This window comes from Vipera ursinii (genome assembly GCF_947247035.1).
Source record: "Vipera ursinii genome assembly, chromosome: 1".
Classification (NCBI taxonomy): domain Eukaryota; kingdom Metazoa; phylum Chordata; class Lepidosauria; order Squamata; family Viperidae; genus Vipera; species Vipera ursinii.
This window is the reverse complement of record NC_139512.1, coordinates 136,504,280-136,528,620: the sequence shown is the minus strand read 5'-3', so window position 1 is coordinate 136,528,620 and position 24,341 is coordinate 136,504,280. Positions and strand designations below refer to the sequence as shown.

Here is a 24,341-nt window from a genome sequence, read left to right as displayed (position 1 = left end):
TCATTGTCTTCAGAAATAGGAGCCTTTGTGGCTGCCCGTTTTAGAAGTAAGGAGAAAACTTAACGAGGTTACTGGTGGAGTAAAGGACTTCAAACCTCGAGTTGAACTTGCAGCGTTAATATTCCAGAGTCAGATTTAAGTTTCTTGTTTGCATCTGTTAGGAAAATTGTGTACAGTATAACAGCCTCAGGCTAAGATTTCAATTCTTGGAAAACGCTCTCTCTCCCCCCCCCCCCCTTAAATCAAACTTCCTTTGACTCGTTTCAGGCATTGTTCCTTTCATTATTATTTTTTTAATTTTTGCTAACTAGCTATTTATCCGATTAGAGCACGTGGCTCCGGCACTCTCCGAGATGCCTTAAGACGCACAATCGCACGACCGAAAAGGGAAGCCCCCCCCCCCCCCACTCACAACGCAGACAGCAAAACTAATTGCGGGGGGGGAAAGAGGGATTGGAGATTCCTATCGAAGGCACAGCTGCCGGTCACAAAACAGGTAGCTCGGCGCATGCTCGGGGTACCTTTTTTTTTTTTTTTTTTTTGGACGATCCGTCAATCACCCCTTCCCCCGCCGCCGCCTCCTCCGAAGCCAAAGACTTGGGCGGAGCCGCCGGCAGCTTTACGGGCCGGCTCGAAGAAGGGGCAGCTTTATAAGAGAAGGCGGGTATCTCCCGGACGAGAACTTTTGGCTGCGAGTGGCGCCGCGGTTGCTGGCGAGGTGCAGAAGCGGAGCCTGCTGCCCGGGGAGCGCTCGAGCAATGGATCCGAATCTGGATGTAAGGAAGGCGCGAGACGTTTGCCCGGGCACCGAGGATGGATGGATGGATGCATGGATGGATGCATGGATGGATGGATGGATGGACGAACGAGAACGGGAGCGCCTGGTTGGAGGTTGCTAAATGTCGGGACGTGCTTTGCCCGACGCGATCTCGCAAAGCTCTTTTGGGGAGAGCGGGACAAGCACACGCGCAACCCCTGGGGTTTTATCTTTTAGATTACAAGCCGTGTAGCGGTTCTCATTCCCGATCCGATGAGAAGTTCCCGCCTGGCGTTTCCTAGATCTATCTAATCTGGGACCACCCAAAAACAAACAACCAAACAAACAAACAAAATCCACTGTCGCTCCAAGCGGGTGAATCTTTGCAAGCTGTGCCGACTCGCAGAGGTGCCGTTTGTTAAAAAAAAAAAAAAAAAAAAGGACCGGGCCGTGGATCTGAATTGCACCTTGTAGTAAGCGCTCTCCTATAGGTCGTGCGAGCGGACGCTCTCTCTCTCCCCCCCCCCCCCTTGCTTTGGAGGAGGTGGTTTCTTGCCCCGACACCTATATCAAACGTTGCGCTCTCTCAACTTGTAGAAAGCAGCTCGGTGGAGCGGCTTTTGCGGGCTCGGCGCGGAGAAAAGAGCGCCTTTGAAAGCAGCGCGCCCGGCTGCGTAAAAGTTGCGTGGGGTCGGGCGGGGACCTGCGAGGGAGCGTTCTGGATTGCAGGGAGTGAACAGGAGCTGTGATTAAACTTCGATTTTGCTTTCCTTGATCTCCCTCTCCCCCCCCCCCCATCCCTAGGATCTTAAAAAAAAATAAAAATAAAAACCCTCGCCGGGCTTGGAACACGGGAGAGAAACTTGGCGGAATCTTCGGCTGTCTTAGGAAGCGCGATTGACTAATATTAAAAGAAAACCTTGGATGAGAAAAGTTTTAGACGTTGGGGCGCGCCGTTTTCGGACGTTTCCGAGCCAGTCTTTTGACTCATACCGTTTCTTGCTTTTGTCGTTAAGTAGAGGTCAGAACGTGTTTTTAAAAAAATCGAGTCTTTGTGTGCAAGGCAAACTAGGGTGGATTTTTTTTTCCTCCTAGAATCTAGAGTGAAAGAGGGGAGGGGAGTTGGTCTGTGAGCAAAGGTTTTAAAAAAAATGCTTGGTCTATGAGCAAAGTATAAACGTATGTAAAGTATAGGACAGGTAGACCTCCGAAATGTTTTCACTGGCAGGGATTCCGCCTGGATATTGGCGTATTGTTTCACCAGCTTGTGGGAAGCACGAGGATCAAAACAGCAGGCTCTTTCCATAAAGTGGGGAAAGCCCTGGGTTCAAGAAAACGTTGAGGATGCTTAGAAACCCCCTGCACACTTAGGTTTCGTGCCCTTTTAATTTCTACTTGAACGCGTGGGAATGTGGAGGCTGGTCCCGTTTAGGTTCAGAAAAGTATCGCTTTTGTACCCTGGATGGGAGAATCGTCCTTGGGAGCCAGAAGGCGTCCTTTCAAAGCCTCCCGGCCTGAATAGAAACAGTCTCTGTTTTGAATGTGTTGTCAAGCCCTTTTGTAGAAGCGCCTCACAGCAAAAAGAAAGGAGAGTCTTTCTGCAAGGCAGTGGGGAGGATGAGGACTGAAGGAGGCAGTGGTGGCCAGGTGACCACTCCCTGACTTGCCTTTCAAACGGCTGGTGGTTTCCTGAGATTGCACTTCTCTTTTTTTTTTCTCTCTCCATCTGTTTTATTGCTAAATTGAAACTTCTCCCTCCTTTTTGTTCTGGCGGGCAAAAGGATCTGAGAAAAAGCTTTGGTGGCAGGAGAATTTGAATGGTTTTTTTTTACACCCTCTTGCCACACCATGTTTCCCCGTCGGTTTGACATTTTTAAATTTACCGCCACATCTTATAAGCTGCTCAGACTCGCTTGGAACTACAAAATGGAGCAGCATATAAATTTAATAAATAAACTCTCCTGTTGTTTTCATGTGGCATATCATTCAGGCTGACAAAGGGTTCTAATGAACGCTAAGGCTTGCTTACTTCATTGCCACTTTTTAATGCTGGCATGTTTGGATTTATTTTATTTTTTTTAATGAACCAACCTCTTGCCGGTGAGTCAGCTGCCTCATTTGGTGACCATTGGCAGATATGACAGTGATTTTAAAAAGTGGCTTTATGACCAATCCTGTCACAAGCTTTGCTGATCTGTAAAGCAAAAAGAAAGTTGAAGTAAGTTCATAAACACAGTGGCAAGCTCACTTAGCAACCACTTTGCTTAATAACAGAATTTCTGGCCCCAATTATGGTCACTAAAGGAGGACTATCTGTATTAAACTATAGACCACTTCAGTTTCTTTCTAATGGGTTTCTTTTGAACCAATAAGAAGGTAGTTATTTTCTCTGATAATGCAGGAGCTTGCAGGTGACTGTTTACAAAACTGTCTCCTCTGAATCCTTCTTAGTTTGTAAATCAACCATTGCAGTCATGATCTACCTTTGCTTATTTTGATTCTTACTTCAGAAGAATATAACAAAATATGGTAGAGGTATGTACGAATTGATAACAATACATTTTGTTTCATCTATAGAAGAAGTTTGGTTTGCCACTTGAACCCTATTTTGAGCAGACCATAATCAGGTTAAAGTAAAACCTGGTATAGTTGGGTTGTTCCAGGTTTCATCCAAGAAAAACTGAGCCAGTTAAGTCTAGTAGTTAAAGCACCAGGATAGAAAACCAGGAGACTGTGAGTTCTAGTGCCAACTTAGGCTGAGTGACTTTGGCCCAGTCATTCTCCCTCAGGCTAACTCACCTCATAGGATTGGTGTGGGAAAAATGAGGAAGGCTTGTTGGATATGTTCAACACCCTGAGTTATTTCTAAAAAATAATAATAAAGGCGGGATACAAACAAACAAACTAGGGCAAAGCTACTGCATCCTCTTCTCTACTCTTTCTTTCTGAATTCTGGGAGTTGAAGTCCATAAGTCATAAAAGAGCCGAGGTTGCCTACCCCTGATCTAGGCATTCAGGAAATTCCTTGAAGCAATCACTGGAAAGCATTGGTTGACCTGGTGGATATACATCCTGTGTAACTCAAAGGTATATCTGTACAGCGGTTGCCGCTCAGTTTCATTGAATGTGGTTCGTGTGGGTTTTCTTAATTTGAAAAGTCCTTCAGAGCGTTGAGATGTGCACGTTGGAATGAATTGGTTGAAAATCTGACATTTCTGATCATCTCTTTGCTTCTGCATCTGATCATTGCCAGTTAACAGAGGAGCCAAATTTGCTGGGTTAGAGTAACTTGGCAACTTTAAGACTTTTGTGGACCTCAACTCCCACAATTCCCCAGCCAGTCTAGCTATGCCAGCTGGGCAATTCTGGGACTTGAAGCATGATGCGGTGCTGACTCTTCCTCGCCGCTGAATAGTCTTCCTATGTTTGCCACCACCTAATTTTTTTTTTCTTTTGTCATTTACAGATGTATTCTCCTGAATATTTTACACTTGTGCTTGATAACAATACTGGTGAGCCAGGCTCCGGAGAAGAAGATAACTTCACAGGGCTATGCTTTGAAGAGGAAAACGAAGATTTCAACCGAATCTTCTTGCCCACCATCTTCTCCATCATTTTCTTGACAGGAGTTGTTGGCAATGGCTTGGTGATAGTTGTCATGGGCTGCCAGAAGAAGCTGAAGAGCATAACTGACAAGTACAGGGTCCATCTCTCAGTAGCCGATCTCCTCTTCGTCATGACCTTGCCCTTCTGGTCTGTGGATGCCGTGATAAGCTGGTACTTCGGGGAAATCTTGTGTAAGATAGTTCACATCATTTACACGGTCAATTTGTACAGCAGTGTCCTGATCCTGGCCTTCATCAGCTTAGATCGATACTTGGCCATTGTACATGCTACCAACAGTCAGAGAGCTCGGAAATTGTTGGCTAAAAGGATTGTCTACATCGGTGTTTGGCTGCCAGCTTTGCTGTTGACTATACCTGACATGATCTTTGCTCACGTTACTGAGCTTGGTGGAAAATACGTGTGCCAGAGATTTTACACTGACCTGACCTGGCAAGTCCCCTTCCAATTCCAGCAAATTTTAGTAGGCCTCATCTTGCCTGGCCTTATCATACTGACTTGTTACTGCATTATAATTTCTAAGCTGTCAAAATCAAAGGGTCATCAGAAACGCAAAGCTTTGAAGACGACTGTCATTTTGATTGTGGCCTTCTTTGCCTGCTGGCTACCGTACTACATTGTTCTCAGCGTAGACACTTTCATCCTCCTCAAGTACATCAAGAGAGGCTGCAGTTTTGAAATACTGGTGCGTAAGTGGACCACCATTACCGAAAGCCTGGCCTTCTTCCACTGTTGTCTGAATCCCATCCTATATGCTTTTCTGGGTGCCAAATTCAAGACATCAGCTCAAAACGCGCTCACCTCTGTCAGCAGGGGATCAAGCCTTAAGATCCTTTCCAAAGGCAAACGTGCAGGACATTCTTCTGTTTCAACAGAATCGGAGTCTTCCAGCTTCCATTCCAGCTAACATAATTTCCTGTTTTCTTTAAGGCCTGTAATGAGGTGGGACTTAACAAACATGCAGGCTCATTTGTACGTACTGTATAGTCACTCACAAGATTTTGGAGGGAGGAAGAACCCTTCAAGATAATATACAAGTTTATTCCCAATTGGAATATTTTGTTTGCTATTAGTTTTCTGTGGAAATCGATGGACTTATTTATAAAAAAAAATATTAAAACCTTTTACATTTTGATGAGAATGTGTCTGGGCAGAGCCTAAAAACGTCGTTAGGTGATAAATGTTGTACTGCTTGTGTGCCTAATTGTACAGATGATGACTTTAAACACTTATAGAGAGTCTTGTCGATGTGCACAAACTGTTTGTACATAAAAGAATGCTTCCAAGATAATTTGTTGAAAGACTGTATAATCACTGTGGATATTTAGGATTTCTTGCCCAGATTGTGGGAAATGTTTTGTTTTATACTACTTCAGTGGTAGGCAGTGGATGTAATCCCCATCTTTCCAGAGGAAACATCAAAGTACATGGATTTGAATGCGGCTGGATTGTATCCAGTGGCACTTAACAACCAAAGTATCTTCAGGCATGTGCCTTTTGGTAATAAAGTAATTTTGCTGATCGCTGCCATTATAAAGTTGCCAATAAAAAAAATTTGAAGAAAATTCTGAATGTGTAATCATTGTGAGTTTTCTGCCCTTGTTGTTTGCCCAGTTTGGATTCCATTTATCTCTGTTTTTGAATTTATAGAGAAGAATGGATAGGATATTATGCAGTCCAGATAGAGGATTCTTTGATCTGTAGTTCACATCGGTGTTTCCTTATATATTTTATAGACCAAACCAAAATTTCAGTAAACCTTGTGCAAATCACTGTATTTTCCTTCATGTAGATAGAATTTGTCTGCAAAAGTACTTCCCTAGCTGAAACAAATGTCCAGCCCTAGAAAGAATCCAACGTAACATACATCCATGCCTTTGTCTTAAGTAAGGGCACAGCTAAAGCAATGTAGTATGCCTTGTCAGAATATATTTCAAGCCTTTTGATGAAATAGATAGCTCAATACGATGGCATGCTTCTGTGTCTTTGAAGTGGATTATGACCCTTACTCTTCCTAAAGTTCACCCATTTTTTTGCATGTGCGCCTTGATCAATGAGAACAACTTGTTACAAACAAAACTTGAGTGCACATGTCTTATGTGTGTTTTCCCTCCTGATGAGACACACTTGAAGTAGGAAATCCCATCACCATCAGATTTCTCCTTTGTCTTGTTCTTGGCTGTACACTGTTTCCCCCACACACACACCCTCTCAACCATGCACACACAAACATAATGCAACCTTGTCCCCCTAATTTAATTTTATTCAGGTAATCCTTCTGTATCAAGGCCTGGCATGTTTTTGCAACCAGGAAGGACATCACCAAAGTAATTAATTCATTGCACTTCAATAGAACATAAAACAATATTGTAACCCTTGATAGCAGTCTGCCTTTTATTCCACCCTGAAAGAAAGGAGAAAGATGTCTGCATTTGTAGTAAGCCTTATTTTAAAGGGAGAAAGCTCTCTTAAGTCCTTACCTTACTCTCTGATCATTTTGAGGTTATGAGACTTCAGATGTCCTTGGGTGAGTGTTTTGGGAAGAGGGGTCTTCAACAGTCAAGTGCAACAAGAATCAAATCAACAAAGTGTCCCTTGGAAAAGAAACAACAGCTAATGGTTGTACAAAAAGTGATAGAATGAAGGCTGTTGCTAAGCACATTGATTTGTGTTTCTTAGATTGTAAGCCGCCCTGAGTCTTCGGAGAAGGGCGGGATATAAATGGGATAAAATAAAATAAATAAATAATAAATCTGTGGTTTGCCTTCTTAGGTTCTTAACAGCAAGCTGAATGAAGGCTATGGTAAAGGCTTTATGGATATATTTATGGGATTCATTATCACAATAAAGGTTTCAATAAATCTGAGATAGGTAAGATCTCTGCAGAGGTGATATAATAATAATAATAATAATAATAATAATAATAATAATAATAATAATAATAATAAACCTTTATTGTCAAAGTACAACATGTGTACATTGAGATTAGCTGAGCCTCCCCCGTGCTCTCTCCCCCCAACACACAGTGACAACAAACCCTCCATCCCACCACACTATGTGAACCAACTACACCACACACCGGCCTCCCAAGTCAATTCTGCATAAGATTATGTCCCATTTAAAAGCCTAACAGCCCACGGATAAAAGCTGTTTTTTAGCCTATTGGTACGGCTGGCTATATTCCTATATCTCCTACCGGATGGTAGGAGAGTAAAGAGATACCGTCCAGGGTGTGAGTCATCCCTGAGAATCTTCCTCACTCTTCCAAGGCAACGAGCCCTGGCGATGTCATCCAGTGGTATCTGTGATAGGAGTGGTGGTGGCCAAAACAACGAGTATCCAACAATGCTCCATGAAACTGTAAGGTTTCCCACTTAGCCTCACCATTGCCCCAGCATTACTCAGGAATTTAAAAGAGCCAAAAGTAACTCCTGAGCCGAGGTTTCAGCAAGCCAACAACTTTTATTTTGATCAGAATAGAGTTGGGTGGCCACATCTCTCTTCGTGGCTGGTAGAGAGATGAAGGCAACAACCAGGAAAGATTTCTTCCACCTTTTATACCTTTCCAGAACAAAGAGGTCTTGGTACTAGGAACCAAAAGGTACAGAAAAATAATTCCTAGATGATGACTCATACACAACAACCCAGCTTCCACCACAACTCCTTTTCCCCCTCCCCTTTAACATGCTCTTTTCATGTAAGCCAGACATGTCAAAAACAAGGCCCGGGGGCCAGATCCGGCCCGTGAAGTGGTTTCATGTGGCCCGCAAAGCCATCCTGGAAACAGTGAGGAAACGGCCCCCACTGCCTTGGCCCTGGCCCAGAGACCCTCCTCCTGCCAGAGACCCTCAGATCTGTCCCGCTCCTGCCCAGGCCCCCATAGGCACCCTTGATGCGAACGATGTAGAGCTGGCCATGCCCACCCAGTAGACCATATGCACTCTAGCCACGCCCACCCAGTAAGCCACGCCCACCCTGGCCACACCCACCTGGCCCCCTGAGGGCAACCGCAACGCTGATGTGGCCCTCAATGAAATTGAGTTTGACACCCCTGACCTGTACCTAAAGCATGAAACATTTGCTTTTATATAACTAATTTCCCAATATAAAGCACCTACAAAGCTGCTTGCACATAAACAAAGATGATTACAAAGTATCACTACTCATATCAATATTACTAACATCAACCTTAAGCATAATAAAATCCCTTCAAAACCATTAATAGAATCATTGCTGGACAATGAAGCAAAATGCTAAAATAGAAATGCTTTTTTGGGGGGGTGCCTTCAAGTTAGTGGTTGATTCATGGGGGTTGTCTAAATTAGTCTGTGGTTTTCTTGGCAAAGTTTTTCAGAAGTGACTTGGCATTGCCTCCTTCCTCAGGTGGAGAGAAAATGACTGACCCAAGGTCGTTCAGCTCGATTGGTGCCAAAGGTGGAACTGGTTCACCTTCTCCCAGTTGACCAAATGACAAAATGAACTGAAATACAATTGCAGTTTGGTATAGAGATTAAGGCATTGGGCTAAAAACTGGGAGACTATGAGTTCTAATCCCAGGTTATGTGCAAAACCAGCTGGTGGCCTTGGGCCAGTCCCTCTCTCTCTGCCCTAGGAAGGAGACAATGACAAACCATTTCTCAAAAATCTTGCCAAGAAACTGCAGGGACTTCTCGAGGTAGTGTTAGAGAAACAAACATGACTTGAATGGAAGAAAAAAAAATCTAAGAAATTAGCAGTAATTAAACATCCGGAAACCAAAATTAATAGAGGCTTCTATAAATTCTAGTCCCCATGTACTGTATTCTGCATTTAGTTGCCTAACTTGCCTTATCCATCTGACTGGATATAGGATTCTCACCCTTTACTCGAGTGATACTTTAGGACTAATCATTTCTTCAGCCTAACCTGTCTCACTAGGTGATAAGCTGCAAATGTCTTTCTGAGCTTTCTTGAAAGAAAAAAACAGGACAGAAATGTAATAAAGTAATCACTGACTTGGGGTATTAATGAACCATATCTGAAAGTGAATTTGTTTCAGAATAATGCTCTCATTTTTGTCTAATAGAACTATTATTTTTCATGAGGAAAATCATTTTCCTCCTGATAACACAATTTCAGCCTCTGAAAAGGCTTGGCTTTCACAGCCACCCTTACATCTTGGAATTAATTCAAATCAGTCACAGCATCTTGGGGGAAAAAAATCTAAGCTTCATCTATACCAGCACTGAGATATTTTATTGTTACCGCACTCATGTTTAACTCATTTTACGGTAAGATCAGCTTATGGTTCTGTTTGCATTAATTCCAATAGGAGCATTTCAAATTAAATCAAAGGCCAATTTCTAAAATTGGATTGTAACATATTGAAAAAGTTTGGGAGACAACTAACGGATCCTTTCATTAGGTCACAGTAACAAAGGTTAAGAGGCTGCCAATTGTCACATTCATGAGTGAAAGTTGCTTATGATGGTCACCTGGGAAGCCCTTTTTAAACTGGTGTGAAAAGACCCCGTTGAGGTAGAGAAGTAAGAGGTGGCCAGAGGGCTCCAAAGTTAACCAGTCTCTCTTGCAAGAGATGTTACACACCCACTCATCGATCCTCATATGTCTATTGTTTGAGGTAAACGATAATATTGATTACCCTCCTTCTGTTTCACATGCCAAGGCCTAGACCTAGAGCAGAGGTAGGGGTAGGCAACCTTGGCTCTTTTATGACTCGTGGATGGATGGCTCAGGAATTCTGGGAGTTGAAGTCCACGAGTCATAAAACAGCCAAGGTTGCCTACTCCTGACCTAGAGGATAGTGGCTGAATGTTAAAGTCCTCGCTTAATGATTGGTAGCTTATCGAACATTTGAAGTTTTGATGGATACTCCCCCCCCTGAAAAAAGGTACTCATGATCCAGTTCTGGAGTTCCAATGACAGCCCACATGGTCACATGACTCGCATTTGGGCCACTTGGGAACCGGCTCACCATTACAGTGGGTTGCACTCTTCCCTGGTCACGTGACACGATTTATGACATTTTTTGCCAGAAACCAGCCTTTTTGGCAAGGAAACACCCATAGGAATGCATTGACTTCCTTAACCACGGCGTTTCACTTGACAACTGCTACCTTCACTTAAAAACTGCCACAAAAAACGTTGTCAAGTCAGCTCGATCACACGAGTAAGCTCGCCTTATGACCATTGCAACTGATCGAGATTCTTTACAGCATTAGAAAGGCTACTGAATAGCTCAAGAGAATTCAAGGCATATATAGCAAACTCTCTGTTCTCTCAAATCTGTCCTTTCCCCTCCAGAATCAGCAGCCACCTAATTCTGCTGAAGAGTAGAGTCTAAAATGGCACATGGATTAAGCGGGCAGATTAGATGAGAACGACTGAATGACAGTAACCAACCTGTTGACAAATGTGGCTTTTGTCCTTTCCTAAAATAAGCGGTGAACTATCCCACTATCACTAAATACAGCATGCTAAGAAATTAAGGAGACTCTAGTAAAACCCTGGATACAAGAGAGCAATTGGCTCAGAAGAAGTGTGTCCTCTAAGATTATTCTCTGGCACCTGACTGTTCAAGCTGCAAAGGAGAAGATACCTTGAATACTAATGAAATTTTGAGAAAGTGCTATATCTAGGGAACTTGGTTGAGAAAAACTAAATTATAATTTCCAGAACTCAGTAGTTGACATGAAGGACTCATTCCCTGCAATACAGTAGATGTTTCAAAGGGAATTTATGACTCAATTGAAATGAAATCTCTTAAATCAACGCAAATGGAATTTGATTTTTTAAAACAAAAACAAAAAATTGCATTGATCACATAGATGTTAAGGACAGGCACTTCATAAGTTATAGTTTGTATTCATAGATTCATCTCTGTCCAAGATGTTAACACAAATGGTTGGAACAAGAGAGATAGCGTGTGATTGCATCAAAAATAATCCACTTTCTCCTTCAAATTGGTTGGAGAAAAATTACCTCATCTGAAGATAATGTTGAGTTCTTTTAGATAATGGCACAATTTATCTATAGGCTCCAGAACAAACATTTCTATAAGTAGAGATCAAATATACAATAAGCAAGCACTATTACCTCCAATAGAGAAATGTCCTCAAAAGATTAAAAAGTATGTTATTAACTAAGTATTTTTTTATTCCAACTTTTCTTTCAAGAACCTGAGGTTGCCTTTTATTTTTATTTGCAGAAATTTGTGTGGTAGATTACTTCAGGTTCTTGCATGTCTCTCAACCAATATGCCACACTGCTGACGTACAAGTAGTCCTCGACGTATGATTGTTATGAGCCTGGCAATTATGGTCATATGTCATGACAGTCATAAAGTGGGTGATCACATGATTGGACCAGATTTTACCATCTTTCTTGCTGCAGTTGTCAAGCCAATGCGGCAGTCATTAAATGAATACTAAATGAATACTAGTACAATTATTATACTAAACTAAACAGATTATTGTAATAAGCAAAGACTGCGGTCATTAAGCGAATCCATTGTTCTCTATCGCATTTTTTTTCCAGAAGATGCTGGAAGTTAACAGGGGTTTCTGGGAAAAACATTGGACATTGCAGTCACATGACTGCAGGGTGCTGCAAACAGCCATAAATGCAGGATGGTTGCCGAGCATCCAAAATATCATGAAAATGCAGGGGATGGGTGGGGGAGCGGACGTCATAACTTCGGGACAGGTCTAACTTTGGCAAGGGGGGGCTCTGTTGAAACTTGAAATAGTTGCTAAGTAACCAGTCACAAGCCGAGGGCTACTTTGTACAGGGTATCTGTTTTACTGCAAAATTATCATACTGCAGAGAACAATCCTATGGATATAAAGAATTATTATAAGGCAAATGCTAAATGGCAATATTCATCTCTGAAGGCAGTTTCTGAAGTGTGAAAAACAGTCATAGGTCACATTTTTCAGTGCTGTTGTAACTTCAAACAGTTACTAAACAGATTATTGTAATTTGAGGACTACCTCTATGTCTCATTCATTGAAATCCTTTTTTTAAAAAAAACAATCACAAATGATAGTGGTTTAAAATGATGATGGAGAGAACAAAGTTAGTAAAAGAAGTGAAGTAAAAGTGAAAGAGTTTTCTCCAATCCACTGTATTGTTAACACACCAACCAGCATGAACACCTTCAAAGCTGCCACCCTCTCAGCACCAGCGGTCTTTGTAATAACCGAGCATTTGGCACCACAACCAAAATAAGAATAATAGAAAATAATGGAGAGAACAGCCAGTCCTAATTCAAGCAGCAGCACCCACGTACCATGTAGCAGCAGCACTTTTCCCTACATAATGAAATCTCTTTTTTATTTATTTATTACATTTTTATGCCACCCATCTCCCCTACAAGGTGAGTCCGGGAAGTTTACAAGTTATAAAGCAAGCAAAAAAATTAAAATATTATTAAGAATTATACTAAAACTGTATTAAGAGAGCTAAGAGCCCGACAAGACAGGGATGAGGTCTTCTTATCCCATCAGTCACCTCCAGTGTGAGCACCCTCCAGGTCAGCTGGTAAAGCCAGGTTTTGATACCCTTCTGGAAGGCTAAAAGGGAGGGGGCAGTTCTCACCTCCTATAGAAGAATCTATAGGGGCACAGCAGAAAAGGCTCTTCTCCTTGATCCCACCTGCTTCAATTCCTTAGAACAGTGGTTTTCAACCTTTTCTTCTCCACAGACCCCCTTTAAATTCCTTTTGTGGCCACAGACAGACACCCCCACCAAGACTTAACTCAAAGTTTAAATCATAACATTTCATTGTTAAATCATAACAAATGTACATATGCGAGAATCAAGTTTGATACTTGCCAGATATTAGTGAATGAGTCTGGTATTATTCTGCATTACCTCACCTCCAGAATCGTTTTAATCTTTTGAGGGGAAGGGCAAAATAAATTTCATGGAATAAAACTAAGATAGGTGAGAAATGAAAATAATTAAATTATGTTTGTTTACCTCTGACTTTCAGTTTGATTAAAAGATAAACTGATTAGATCACAAGCTATGTGCAATCCATCCTAATCATATAGTCCACTGAAAGATGGCAGTTGCTCTGAAATGGTTAAAAATAAATCCCAAAATTATATGATGTTTTGCTGAAAAATATCAAAAACTAGTGTAATTTTAATGTTGTCACAGAAAATTGTGTGCAATTTAGGTATTATGGTGCAAGATTTCATTAAATAAGAGGAAATTGAAATTATAAAAGCTCTTTAATATTATTTGATTTTGTGCAATCTACAGGCTTCTGTAAGTTTTGTGAGTGTTCCATATTTTATAGGAACCATGTGGCTGAACCCTTGTCTATTTTCTTAATTTCAAGAGAGTAGATAATTGATCATTGTCGTAATTAGGATGGGAATAAATGGGCAGGTATGCCCTTGCTTGTGCTCTATAAACTTCTTCATTACATTAATACAGGTAGTCCTCAACTTACATCAGTTCATTTAGTGACCATTTGAAATTACAACAGCTCTGAAACAAGTGACTTATGACGATTTTTCACACTTATGGACCATTGTAGTATCCCTATAATCCCATGATCAAAAATTTATTCACTTGGCAACTGAGTCATATTTATGATGGTCCTGGGGTCATGTGATCACCTTCTGACAAGCAAAATCAATGGGGAAAACAGATTCACTTAACAACAGGACAAGAAAGGACATAAAATGGGACAGAACTCAGTTAACAAATGTTTCACTTAGCAACAGAAATTTGGGCTCAACTGTAGGCATAAGTTGAGGACTACCTGTACAATGGTTGAAATATAAATATAATCCAAGTGAATTCCAGAGTCATGAAAATTGCTGTACTACTTTAAAAAAACAGTATTTGTTGTATTTTTGACCAACTGGCATATCAAAAATAAAAATTAATCAGGTTGGAGGCAGGGGGAAAATGCCAGAATGCTCTTAACATAGGTCATATTTTCAAAGATTTGCCTTTTTATTTGTATGCCGGCACCAGTATTGCTTGGTACAATTTGAAAATCTAGCAGAGTTTATTTTAGGAAATCTGCATAGTGATTGCTGGAATACATTTTAAAACTGTTCCAAAGGAACATATCTGATTATCTGTCAAACATACTAGGGGCAAACAGAATGATGAGTTAGGTTGTTGATCCTGCTTTGTGTTTATGATCGGTACAAGACCAAGGTTCAAAGGGAAGTACATAGTTAGAACAGGGAGTCACTGAGCCTATTCTGAGGTCACAGATCTTGGAATTTGCTTTTGGTACAAAAACTTGAGCTTATAATCCTACCGCACAAAGTCCACTCTTGGTTGTTTCATCTGGGTTCAGGTGATACAAGTGATTTTGTTGCACCTGTTGCGAAATAGTTGAGACTCTTGTAGATCTACTACAAATCACCCTGAGATCTAGCCCTGTATTCTAAACAACACTCTAGGGGCTAATTCTGATGAGACAGAGGATGTAATTAAAAGCCATCTCAATGTATTGAATGCTGAAACTTATCTAAAACCACAATGTCTCAGTATCAGTCATGGGGGTTTACACAAATGCAAAAAAGAAAAGAAAAGGTGGAGTTTCAGAGTGAAAACTGAATGAAACTGAACAGGCTGAATGGCCATGGAGACTTAACTGGGTGTGGCAGGAGTGTAAAGGGGATAGGAAATGTAATGAAGTGTCCCAATTTATATCACAATATTTTGTTGCAGCTTCCAACCTATTTCCAACATTGAGGCAGTCTATGTCATCACTTAGGCAGACACAACCAGGCCATCCACCAAACCAAGGATCAAAAAGGAAAGGACCAAAATTCTAAGATTAAAAAAAACCTACAAAAAGAAACATCTGTAGAAAAACAGAATGGGGAGGGGAGTTCAGCCAATGTGAAACAGCCAGGAAGAGAAGGTGGACTATTAGGAGGGGTGGGGATCACTAGAAAATTGTGTAAAACAGAAAGCTCATGAAGAAAGACAGTTCTGCCTGACTGTAAAATAAGTGAGAGCACAACAATGTGTTGTACATTTCTTTCTTCTTCTCCCTGTTTTTGTATTACAGATTTTGGATTTTCTATGGAGATTCTCACTCATCCAGGTTGTCCCAAAGGTGCTTTTTTCACAAGGCAACTGGACTTTCTTTCTTTTTTTTTCTTGAAGACATTTTATTTCTTACTTCTTCAGCTCTCAAGCTTCTTCAGATTTTGGGTTGCACTCCTCCAAAAACCATATTATTTATTTATTGAAATTTTATCCCTCCTTTATTATTTTATAAGTAAATCAAGGGGGTGAACATACCTAAAACTCCTTCCTTTTCCTATTTTCCTCAGAACGGCGACCTTATGAGGTGAGGTGGGCAGACAAGAGAGAAAGACCCAAACTCTCCCAGCTACCTTCCATGGCTAAATGGAACTAGAATTCACCGGCTCCTGGTTTGCAGCCTGATGCCTTAACCCAGGGGTAGGCAACCTCGGGTCTTTTATGACTCATGGACTTCAACTCCCAGAATTCCTGAGTCAGCTGACTCAGGAATTTTGGGAGTTGAAGTCCATGAGTCATAAAAGACCCGAGGTTGCCTACCCCTGCCTTAACCACTAGACCAAACTGGCTTTGAGCTCTCTCTAGAAAATTCCATCAAATGTGCATATTTTCTCACAGATTTACCAATAAGGATTACAATATAATACACAAGGATGTTATGGTAAAAACCTGAACAAAACCAAGAATCCAGTTATTTTCTGCTTTCTCCAGTTGGTTTCCCTTGATTCCAACTCCCAAAATTCTCAGCTGGTAAACACTTAGATTATGGAGAGGCATACGGTGATCTTTCATGAGGTTTTTAGATTATACGTATCTGTGTTTGCCCAAGAAAAGCAGATGCTTATGTATCTATGTATGGGAAGCTTTTCTTGTGACATAAGCTTCATTAAAATTCGGTTGTTTACCCAAGGTTGTTTTTTTTCTGGAGAGTAAATTAGTCTGCTCTCCCTGAGATTACATTGAGTGGCTTAAAGGAGAAACAATTCTGATAATGATAATTAACTGTGCTATCCAAGATATCCTGTCTGTCCTAAGCAAGATATCAACCCAGCAAAAAATTGTCTATTTGTACTCTTTATCATCTTTATCTGACTCTGCGAGAGAAATTATTCTTACTGTTATTAGCATGCACAACTGCTGAAATCCTGCTTGTATAAACTCAGTAGATTTGCTCTTCCTAATTAAGCAGTATCTTTAATCCAGGCATAATACATCTGATTTTCCTTGAAAGTTACTGCCACTCTGCAAAATAAATAACTGTGTTCTGAATGTAACCATGTAAGGCTGCATACACCTTTAATCAGCAATGGTATATATGCTCTACTAAATGTACTGTGGAGGGCAGCCGAGCTCTTTATAGTAAATATTAAGAATTAATCATCACCATCATGTTACATAAATGTAATTCCAGTTTATTACGCTATCCAGCCATCCTCCTTGGAAGCTGTTTAGAAGCAACAGGCAATGCTGTTATGGATCTGCAAGTTACTTTTACTGAGGAGCAACAATTATACCTTAGCCAAAAACAAAAAGAAGGCAAAATGCAAAAGATTAACAGGAATGCAGTTTAATGGGATAACTAATCTTATTTCGAAGCAACGGGTGTGCAAGAGATGTGCAGCAGGCAGACAAAACGAACACAAGAAAGAACATGCTCACAAGCTGTTCTGCTTCTACCACCACGCCATGGCTGCTCCTTGTCTTTGAATCTTTTTCCCACGGCTGTCTCTGCAGATCTTCCGTCCTGTTTTTCCCCATGGAATTCTTTTTTCCTCTCCTAGAGCACCAACAAAAAGAAAAAAAAAGAAAAAAAATCACTCCGGTCAACACTTTATTGAAAAGACACCGCTGGCAAACATGTCACCATCCATCTGCTTACAGAAAGAACTCTTGTTGCGATCGGTAATCCCAGGCCAAACTCTACCCAGCATTACTCTGGGCAGCTATGAGTTTTGAATGAAAGACATAACCTAGGCAAAATGAAGCTGAATTTTCTTTAGCTTTTCTTCTCCCGGCCCGGCCCCTTCTTTACTGTCCCAGTGTCTGAATATTTTCTTTAAATAGCTGGGCCTTTGGGAAAGAGATATTTTCCTTGACCAAGAAAGACACATCTATTAAACCAACCGAAGAGAAATTATCTTCATCAGGGTGGGGACATTTTACAGCTTAATTGTGTTTAATCTGAACTAATAGTAATTAAAAGAAATCAAATGCATTGTGGTCTTGTCCCACCCATTATTTGGGGAGTGTAAGCCTCTGCTTACAGCTCAACAGCCAAATGTAGCCCCCCCAACCAAGAAAAGTTGGCACATTCTTAGCCTCTAGCACTTTTAGGGGGTAACAAGGGTTGTTTTGAGTAAATTGCAGCTTTAGCAAAACAAGCAGTCAGCTTTAATTAAAGCTTGTATCTACAATCAGGAGATCCCACTAGGTTCATTCTTAGGTTCCATGTAAATCTAGAAAACGTCGCTCTCAATTCTGTTTGCACAACTTTAGCATCATAATCACATGTCTGCCTGCAAAAGAAGACATGGGGAATTCTCCCTCCCCCATTCCATCCCTGGATGAACCCTAATTCTCAGACTCCCAGACTTTCTGCAAACCAAAATGAAAGATAATGCGTTTTCACTCTTTTGCCAATTTTTTTTAAGAAAAGCTGGTTCCTCATGATAATTGATGTATGTGATTCCCCAGAGGAGGGATTTTTGTATCTTCTCTGGTCAGAAGCAATTTCTTCTTCCAAGAAAACAATTTTAAACAATGGCCCTTTTGATGTAGCACGATTGGACAATAGTAGAAAGCAAAAACAGGAATTTATTTCATTCTTAACCTGAGATTTGATTTTGGGGGGTTTCTAAACACTTTTAAAAAAATTACACTGAGCTATGGTGGTGCAGTGGTTATAATGCAGTTTTGCAGCCTAACTCACTGCTCACTCTAGGAGTTTGATCCTGACCTCAAGGTTGACTCAGCCTTCCATCCATCCGAGGTCAGTAAAATGAGGAGCCAGATTGCTGACTCTGTAAACCTCAGTGAGTGCTGTAAAGCACTATGAAGGGGTATATAAGTCTAAGTGCTATTGCTATTACTACTCCTAGTGCTTTAAAATCCATAAATATTCCTGTTGCAAAAAGCAGGATGATAGCCAAATAGATAGTAAATTCTGCCAACTACCAAAAAGCTAGTATTGTTATATCTGTTTGCAGGGACAGGTCAGTTATGTATGACAACCTTACCAGTTCCACTTTAGCCTACAACCCCTAGTGATCTTTCACCCAAGTACTAACCAGGTCTAATTCTGTATACTTATTCAATATTGGCCAAGGTAAACTAGATACTGCCAAATAAATGAGCTTATAGTGCAGAATATGAGGCAATTTTAATTTCTAAGGAGCGACTTATTATATCAGGGCTTTTCAACCAGTGATATGGGTACCACCTGTGGTACACTGGCACCTGGAAGGTGGTACGCAACCATCCTAGAAAAGTAGCAGCAGGGGAGGGGAATGAGCTGAACCAGTGACAGCACCTCACAAGCCTGAGCGAGACGGTCACAGTGTCTGAGGGTCATGTAAAGTGACCAAAAACTGCTGCAACCACCCAGCAGAGGGGGGGAAATAAAAACCAAACACCCCCCCCCCACTCCCACTGCCAATACTCAACAGAAATGCTCACAATGAAAACCTCGGACAGGAGGAAGAGCGCTGCTGGGTGGGCAGGCAGGTGTCTCGCTCGGCTGTGGCTTGTGGGACACTTTTTTCAGTGCCATTGTAACTTCAAACAGTCACTAAGCAAACTGTTATAAGTCGAGGACTACCTATATTTCATCACTTACTTTTTTTTTGGTCAAGATTTTGACACCTTGCTAGGCAACTGGTGGTACTCAGATGTTGCCATATCCTAAAAGTGGTACAATGGGTGAAAAGGTTGAAAAGCCCTGTATTATATTACCTTAGTGCCAAGTTCTGTTCTAAGAAAAAGGGAGAGGCAGAACAAAAGAAATATTGTACCCTTACTCAAAAATGCGTAAAGTAGAAACCTTTCCATTCCTTAAGAAATTGCAAAGCTATCAGCTGCAACCCTCACCAACTATATTTCCTAAAAAAAAATCCAATAAAGCAGAAGGCTAGATTAAAAATACTGGAAAGACCACATAGCAATCTTTAATAATTATTACCAGTCTAGTTTTACATGGGTTTTTTTTTTCTTTTCTTTTTTTTAATCCCATTTATATCCCGCCCTTCTCCGAAGACTCAGAGTGGCTTACAATCTAAGCACAAATCAAATGTGCTTAGCAATAGCCTTCATTCTATGTATATGCCTGCTTATTAGGGCTTTCGCCCCCCCCCCAAGCGGCATTATTACAAAGTCAGCTTATTGCCCCCAACAATCTGGGTCCTCATTTTACCTACCTTGGAAGGATGAAAGGCTGAGTCAACCTTGAACAACCTTTTTTGTTCTCAGGCGATATAAAATGGTACAACACAAAAAATTAATTCAGTTTTTTGTTTTAGTTTTTGGAAGTCTTTATTTCACTCAGTGGTATTTAAACAAATAGGAGACACCACTGCTGAAGCATTAGAAAATAAAATAAAAATCTTGAAGAATCCTATAATTCAGTATTTTGACTCCATTTGCTTACAACAACTGAGTCATTTCTAATAGATTTCCTCCATCCATACAAATATATATTTTGTTACATAGGTATTGAATATGCCTATTTTAATTTTTAGATTTTCACTTTATATGCATAATATATAGAGAGAGGTGGTAGTTAAGACATCAGGCTAGAAACAGGGAGATCATGAGTTCAAATCCTGCCTTAGGCACAAAGCCAATGGAATAAACCTGGGCCAGTCACTTTCTCTCAGCCCTAGGAAAGAAGCAATGGCAAATCACGTTTGAAAAACATTACTTAGAGACTTCCGGTGGCGACGCGACGTCGAAAGACAGCCGTTTTCGGGCTGCCCGCTCTGCAGCTGTGTTTTTCCATCGTAAACAGCGCCAAACAGCTGTTTAGATGGATTTGAAGCCCCCTCCTCGGGAGAAGAGGAGGGGGTGAGGCCCCAGGTAGGGGTTGAGCTCTCTGGGGCCACCTGAGCTGAGAGCTAGGGCGGCTGAAAGATGAGCCCCCCCGAAGCCTGGGTTGCTCCGAGCTGCGCAGCGCCTCTGCTCTGGGATTCTTGGAGCAGAGCCAGGCGTTAGCAACCACCCCTGCCAAAAGGAAATACTTTTGATTATCAAGATGCAGGCAGAGCGGTACAGGAGGTCAAGGTGAAGTGGACTCTTTATCTTTACTCTCTAGCTCAATGGATTTTATAGCTTTAAAGTGAAAGTGCGTAATAAGTGAAAGTGGGGGAAGATGGCGACTAAAACTTCTAAAGCTCTTCGGAATGCGGGGTCTTCCCTGGTGCAAGAGACCTCACTGCAAGCTTTGCTTCCTCCTGCATCTCCCCCGGTATTGACGCTTAAGGATTTACAAGATGCTCTTGGAAAGCACGCACAACTGATGTCTGATATGATGGATGAAAAGTTGAAAAAGCTGGAGGAGAAATTGGAGAAGAAAATGGAGGAGAAAATGGAGAAATTGGAGAAGAAGATGGAAGAGAAGCTGAGAGCAATGAGGGTGGACATTTTGTCTATGGTTGAATCCGTAGCTGAATGTGTGCTACAGCTGGATATAAAAGTGGAGGATCTCAGTCAAAAGAACTCTATATTAGAAGCAAAGGTATTAGAAAATGAAAATATAAGGGATAAAATGGACGAAGAATTGAGCCTTGTTCAGTATAATCAGATGCAGAATGCTATTAGAATTAGGGGTTTAAAGGAGAATGGTAAAGAAGATCTAAAGCAGCTGATTTCTAAGGCTCTGGAAGGGGTACTGGGCCAGTCAGCATCTGAAATTGAGGGAAATATGGACAAAGTTTTTCGTGTAAATTCATGGATTGCAAGACAGAGGAAGTTACCCAGAGATGTGGTGGTCTATTTTACAAAGAGAGTAATTAGAGATGAAGTCATTCAAGCTGCTTATGATACTAATTTGGTAGTGGCTGAGCAAGAAGTTTTGGTTTTAAAAGAGATTCCTCCGAAGATCTTAAGGAGAAGGAAAGTTTTCGCATTTCTAGTACAGGAACTTAAGAAACGTGATATTAAGTTCAGATGGGAGATTCCAGTTGGGTTGGTGACAACGCACGAAGGTAAAAGACATCGTTTGGTTACTTTGGCTCAGGCACGTGATTTTTATAGTAATGTGTTAAAAGCAACCCCCCTATCATTTTTGGAAGCTGCAAAAGGATACAGTGTGGGAAAGTTTCAAGATGTTGCAGATAGACAGACAGTGGACAATGGTGTTGGAGGGGAGGAACGGAGGAACGGAGACCTGCCGAGGTTTGGGGAGGTTTGGGGAGGCGCCCAAACCTCCCCAAACAGGAACGGAGACCTGCCGAGGTTTGGGGACGTTTGGGGAGGCGCCCAAACCTCCCCAAAGGTCGGCAGGTCTGCGCGGAGGAACGGAGACCTGCCGAGGTTTGGGGACGTTTGGGGAGGCGCCCAAACCTCCCCAAACAGGAACGGAGACCTGCCGAGGTTTGGGGACGTTTGGGGAGGCGCCCAAACCTCCCCAAAGGTCGGCAGGTCTGCGCGGAGGAACGGAGACCTGCCGAGGTTTGGGGACGTTTGGGGAGGCGCCCAAACCTCCCCAAACAGGAACGGAGACCTGCCGAGGTTTGGGGACGTTTGGGGAGGCGCCCAAACCTCCCCAAAGGTCGGCAGGTCTGCGCGGAGGAACGGAGACCTGCCGAGGCTTGGGGAGGTTTGGGGAGGCGCCCAAACCTCCCCAAACAGGAACGGAGACCTGCCGAGGTTTGGGGAGGTTTGGGGAGGCGCCCAAACCTCCCCAAACAGGAACGGAGACCTGCCGAGGTTTGGGGAGGTTTGGGGAGGCGCCCAAACCTCCCCAAAGGTCGGCAGGAGGAACGGAGACCTGCCGAGGTTTGGGGAGGTTTGGGGAGGCGCCCAAACCTCCCCAAAGGTCGGCAGGAGGAACGGAGACCTGCCGACGAGCCGCGGCTACACAGGGTATTCCTGTGTATTCAGGCTTGCAAAATGGCGGATCGAGCCTCTGCTGGCGGCAGAGGCTTGAAGAACGGCGGATCGGCTTATACTCGAGTCAATAACTTTTTCCAGTTTTTGGGGGTGAAATTGGGGGTCTCGGCTTATACTCGAGTCGGCTTATACTCAAGTATATACGGTAGCTTTATTTTAGAAGCCTGATCCAAGTTGTGATCTTCCCATGGATTTCAATGAATTTTTGATAGTGTTGGGAATTAAATAATGGAGATTTCAAAATGAGGTTGAAGTAGGCATTCTTTGAAAGGAAAATCAAGCAAAATAGAACACAAAAGGTGTCTAATGTTTAATTTGGATTTCTAGAGAATCTAACAAGAAAAAAAACCAGGTAGTCCTTGACTTCCAACCATTCATTTAATGACCGTTCAAAGTTACAACAACACTGAAAAAAGTGACTTATAACTGTTTTTCACCCTTACGACCGTTGCAGCATCCCCGTGGTCACATGATCAGAATTTGGATGCTTGGTAACTGCCACGTATCTGTGATGGTTGCAGTGTCCTGGGGTCACGTGATCACCTTTTACAACCTTCTGACAAGCAAGGTCAATGGGGAAGCCAGATTCACTTTACTGCCATATTGGTAATTTAACAGCTGCAGTGATTCACTTAACAACTGTTGCAAGAAGCATTGTTAGAGACCCCACACACCCACTTTACTATCTGTTTCTGTTGCTCCCCTCTGGGAGAAGGTTTCAAAGAATTTCTAGCGGGACTATCTGATTCTGTAACAGCCTTGTTCCCTATGCCATCCGCCTGGTAAACTCGCAAGATTCATTTTTCTCACCGTGCACATTATCCAAACTAGACCGTGTTGTTTCTCTGTGTCATAAAATATATGTGGGTATATGCATGATTCTGTATTTATTTATTTTTATTTATTTTTTTTATTTTAATTCCATTTATATCCCACCCTTCTCTGAAGACTCAGGGCGGCTTACAAGCTTAGCAGTAGGCTTCATTCTATGTATATGCCTGCTTATTAGGGCTTTCACACACACACACACCCAAGCGGCATTATTACAAAGTCAGCTTAATTGCCCCCAACAATCTGGGTCCTCATTTTACCTACCTCGGAAGGATGGAAGGCTGAGTCAACCTTGAGCCTGGTGGGATGCAAACCTGCACTAATTGCAGGCAGCTGGTGTTACTTCAGGAGGCATTAGCCCACTGCTCCACCAAGGCTCTTTTATTTATTGTTGTCATATTTAAGTAGTTTATATTGGAGGTGGTGACCCTTTGAGAGCTGTACGCAACAAAATTTCATTTTAATGTATGCCAATTAGTGTACATTCAAAGTGACAGTAAAGTTATTATTCTATTCTATTCTATTCTATTCTATTCTATTCTATTCTATTCTATTCTATTCTATTCTATTCTATTCTATGAACTATGTTGTTTAGCAACAGAAATATTGGGCTCAATATTGTGGTCGTGAGTCGGGAACTATCTGCAGTCCAGCAGCTAGCTTGAAAAAAAAGGGGGGGAAGCTTGCATCTTCATGATTCTGCACTGGCTTTTGAACTGTGTCTGAAAGAGGGGGCTTTTCTATTGGCTTAAGCAGCCCTGATAGGCCTTGCAACCAGATGGGGAGCTATAGGCATTTGATTCACAGGTTGCTCTCTTGGGATTTCCTTAGGCTGAACTACCGAGCATGAAAGAGTCCTATTTACAAAAAGCGCTGAATGCATAGGAAGTGAGAATGACACCAGGCATTATGAAAAAAATGCTTGGAAACGTGAGGTGGCTCTGAATGGCTTTTTTCTTAAGCAATTGGAGCTCTTGGGTCTATCTGAAGGAAG

General features: G+C 41.9%; 1 protein-coding gene across 1 annotated transcript; it reads left to right on the top strand.

The window, feature by feature from the left end:
* Window positions 1–703: 703 nt before the first annotated feature.
* Window positions 704–5,913, top strand: CXCR4 (C-X-C motif chemokine receptor 4). The gene is made up of 2 exons (XM_083369036.1): window positions 704–776; window positions 4,224–5,913. Exons 1-2 carry the CDS (start codon window positions 759–761, stop codon window positions 5,286–5,288), a joined length of 1,083 nt encoding a protein of 360 aa, XP_083225162.1. The 5' UTR covers window positions 704–758; the 3' UTR covers window positions 5,289–5,913.
* The last annotated feature ends 18,428 nt before the right edge of the window (window positions 5,914–24,341 follow it).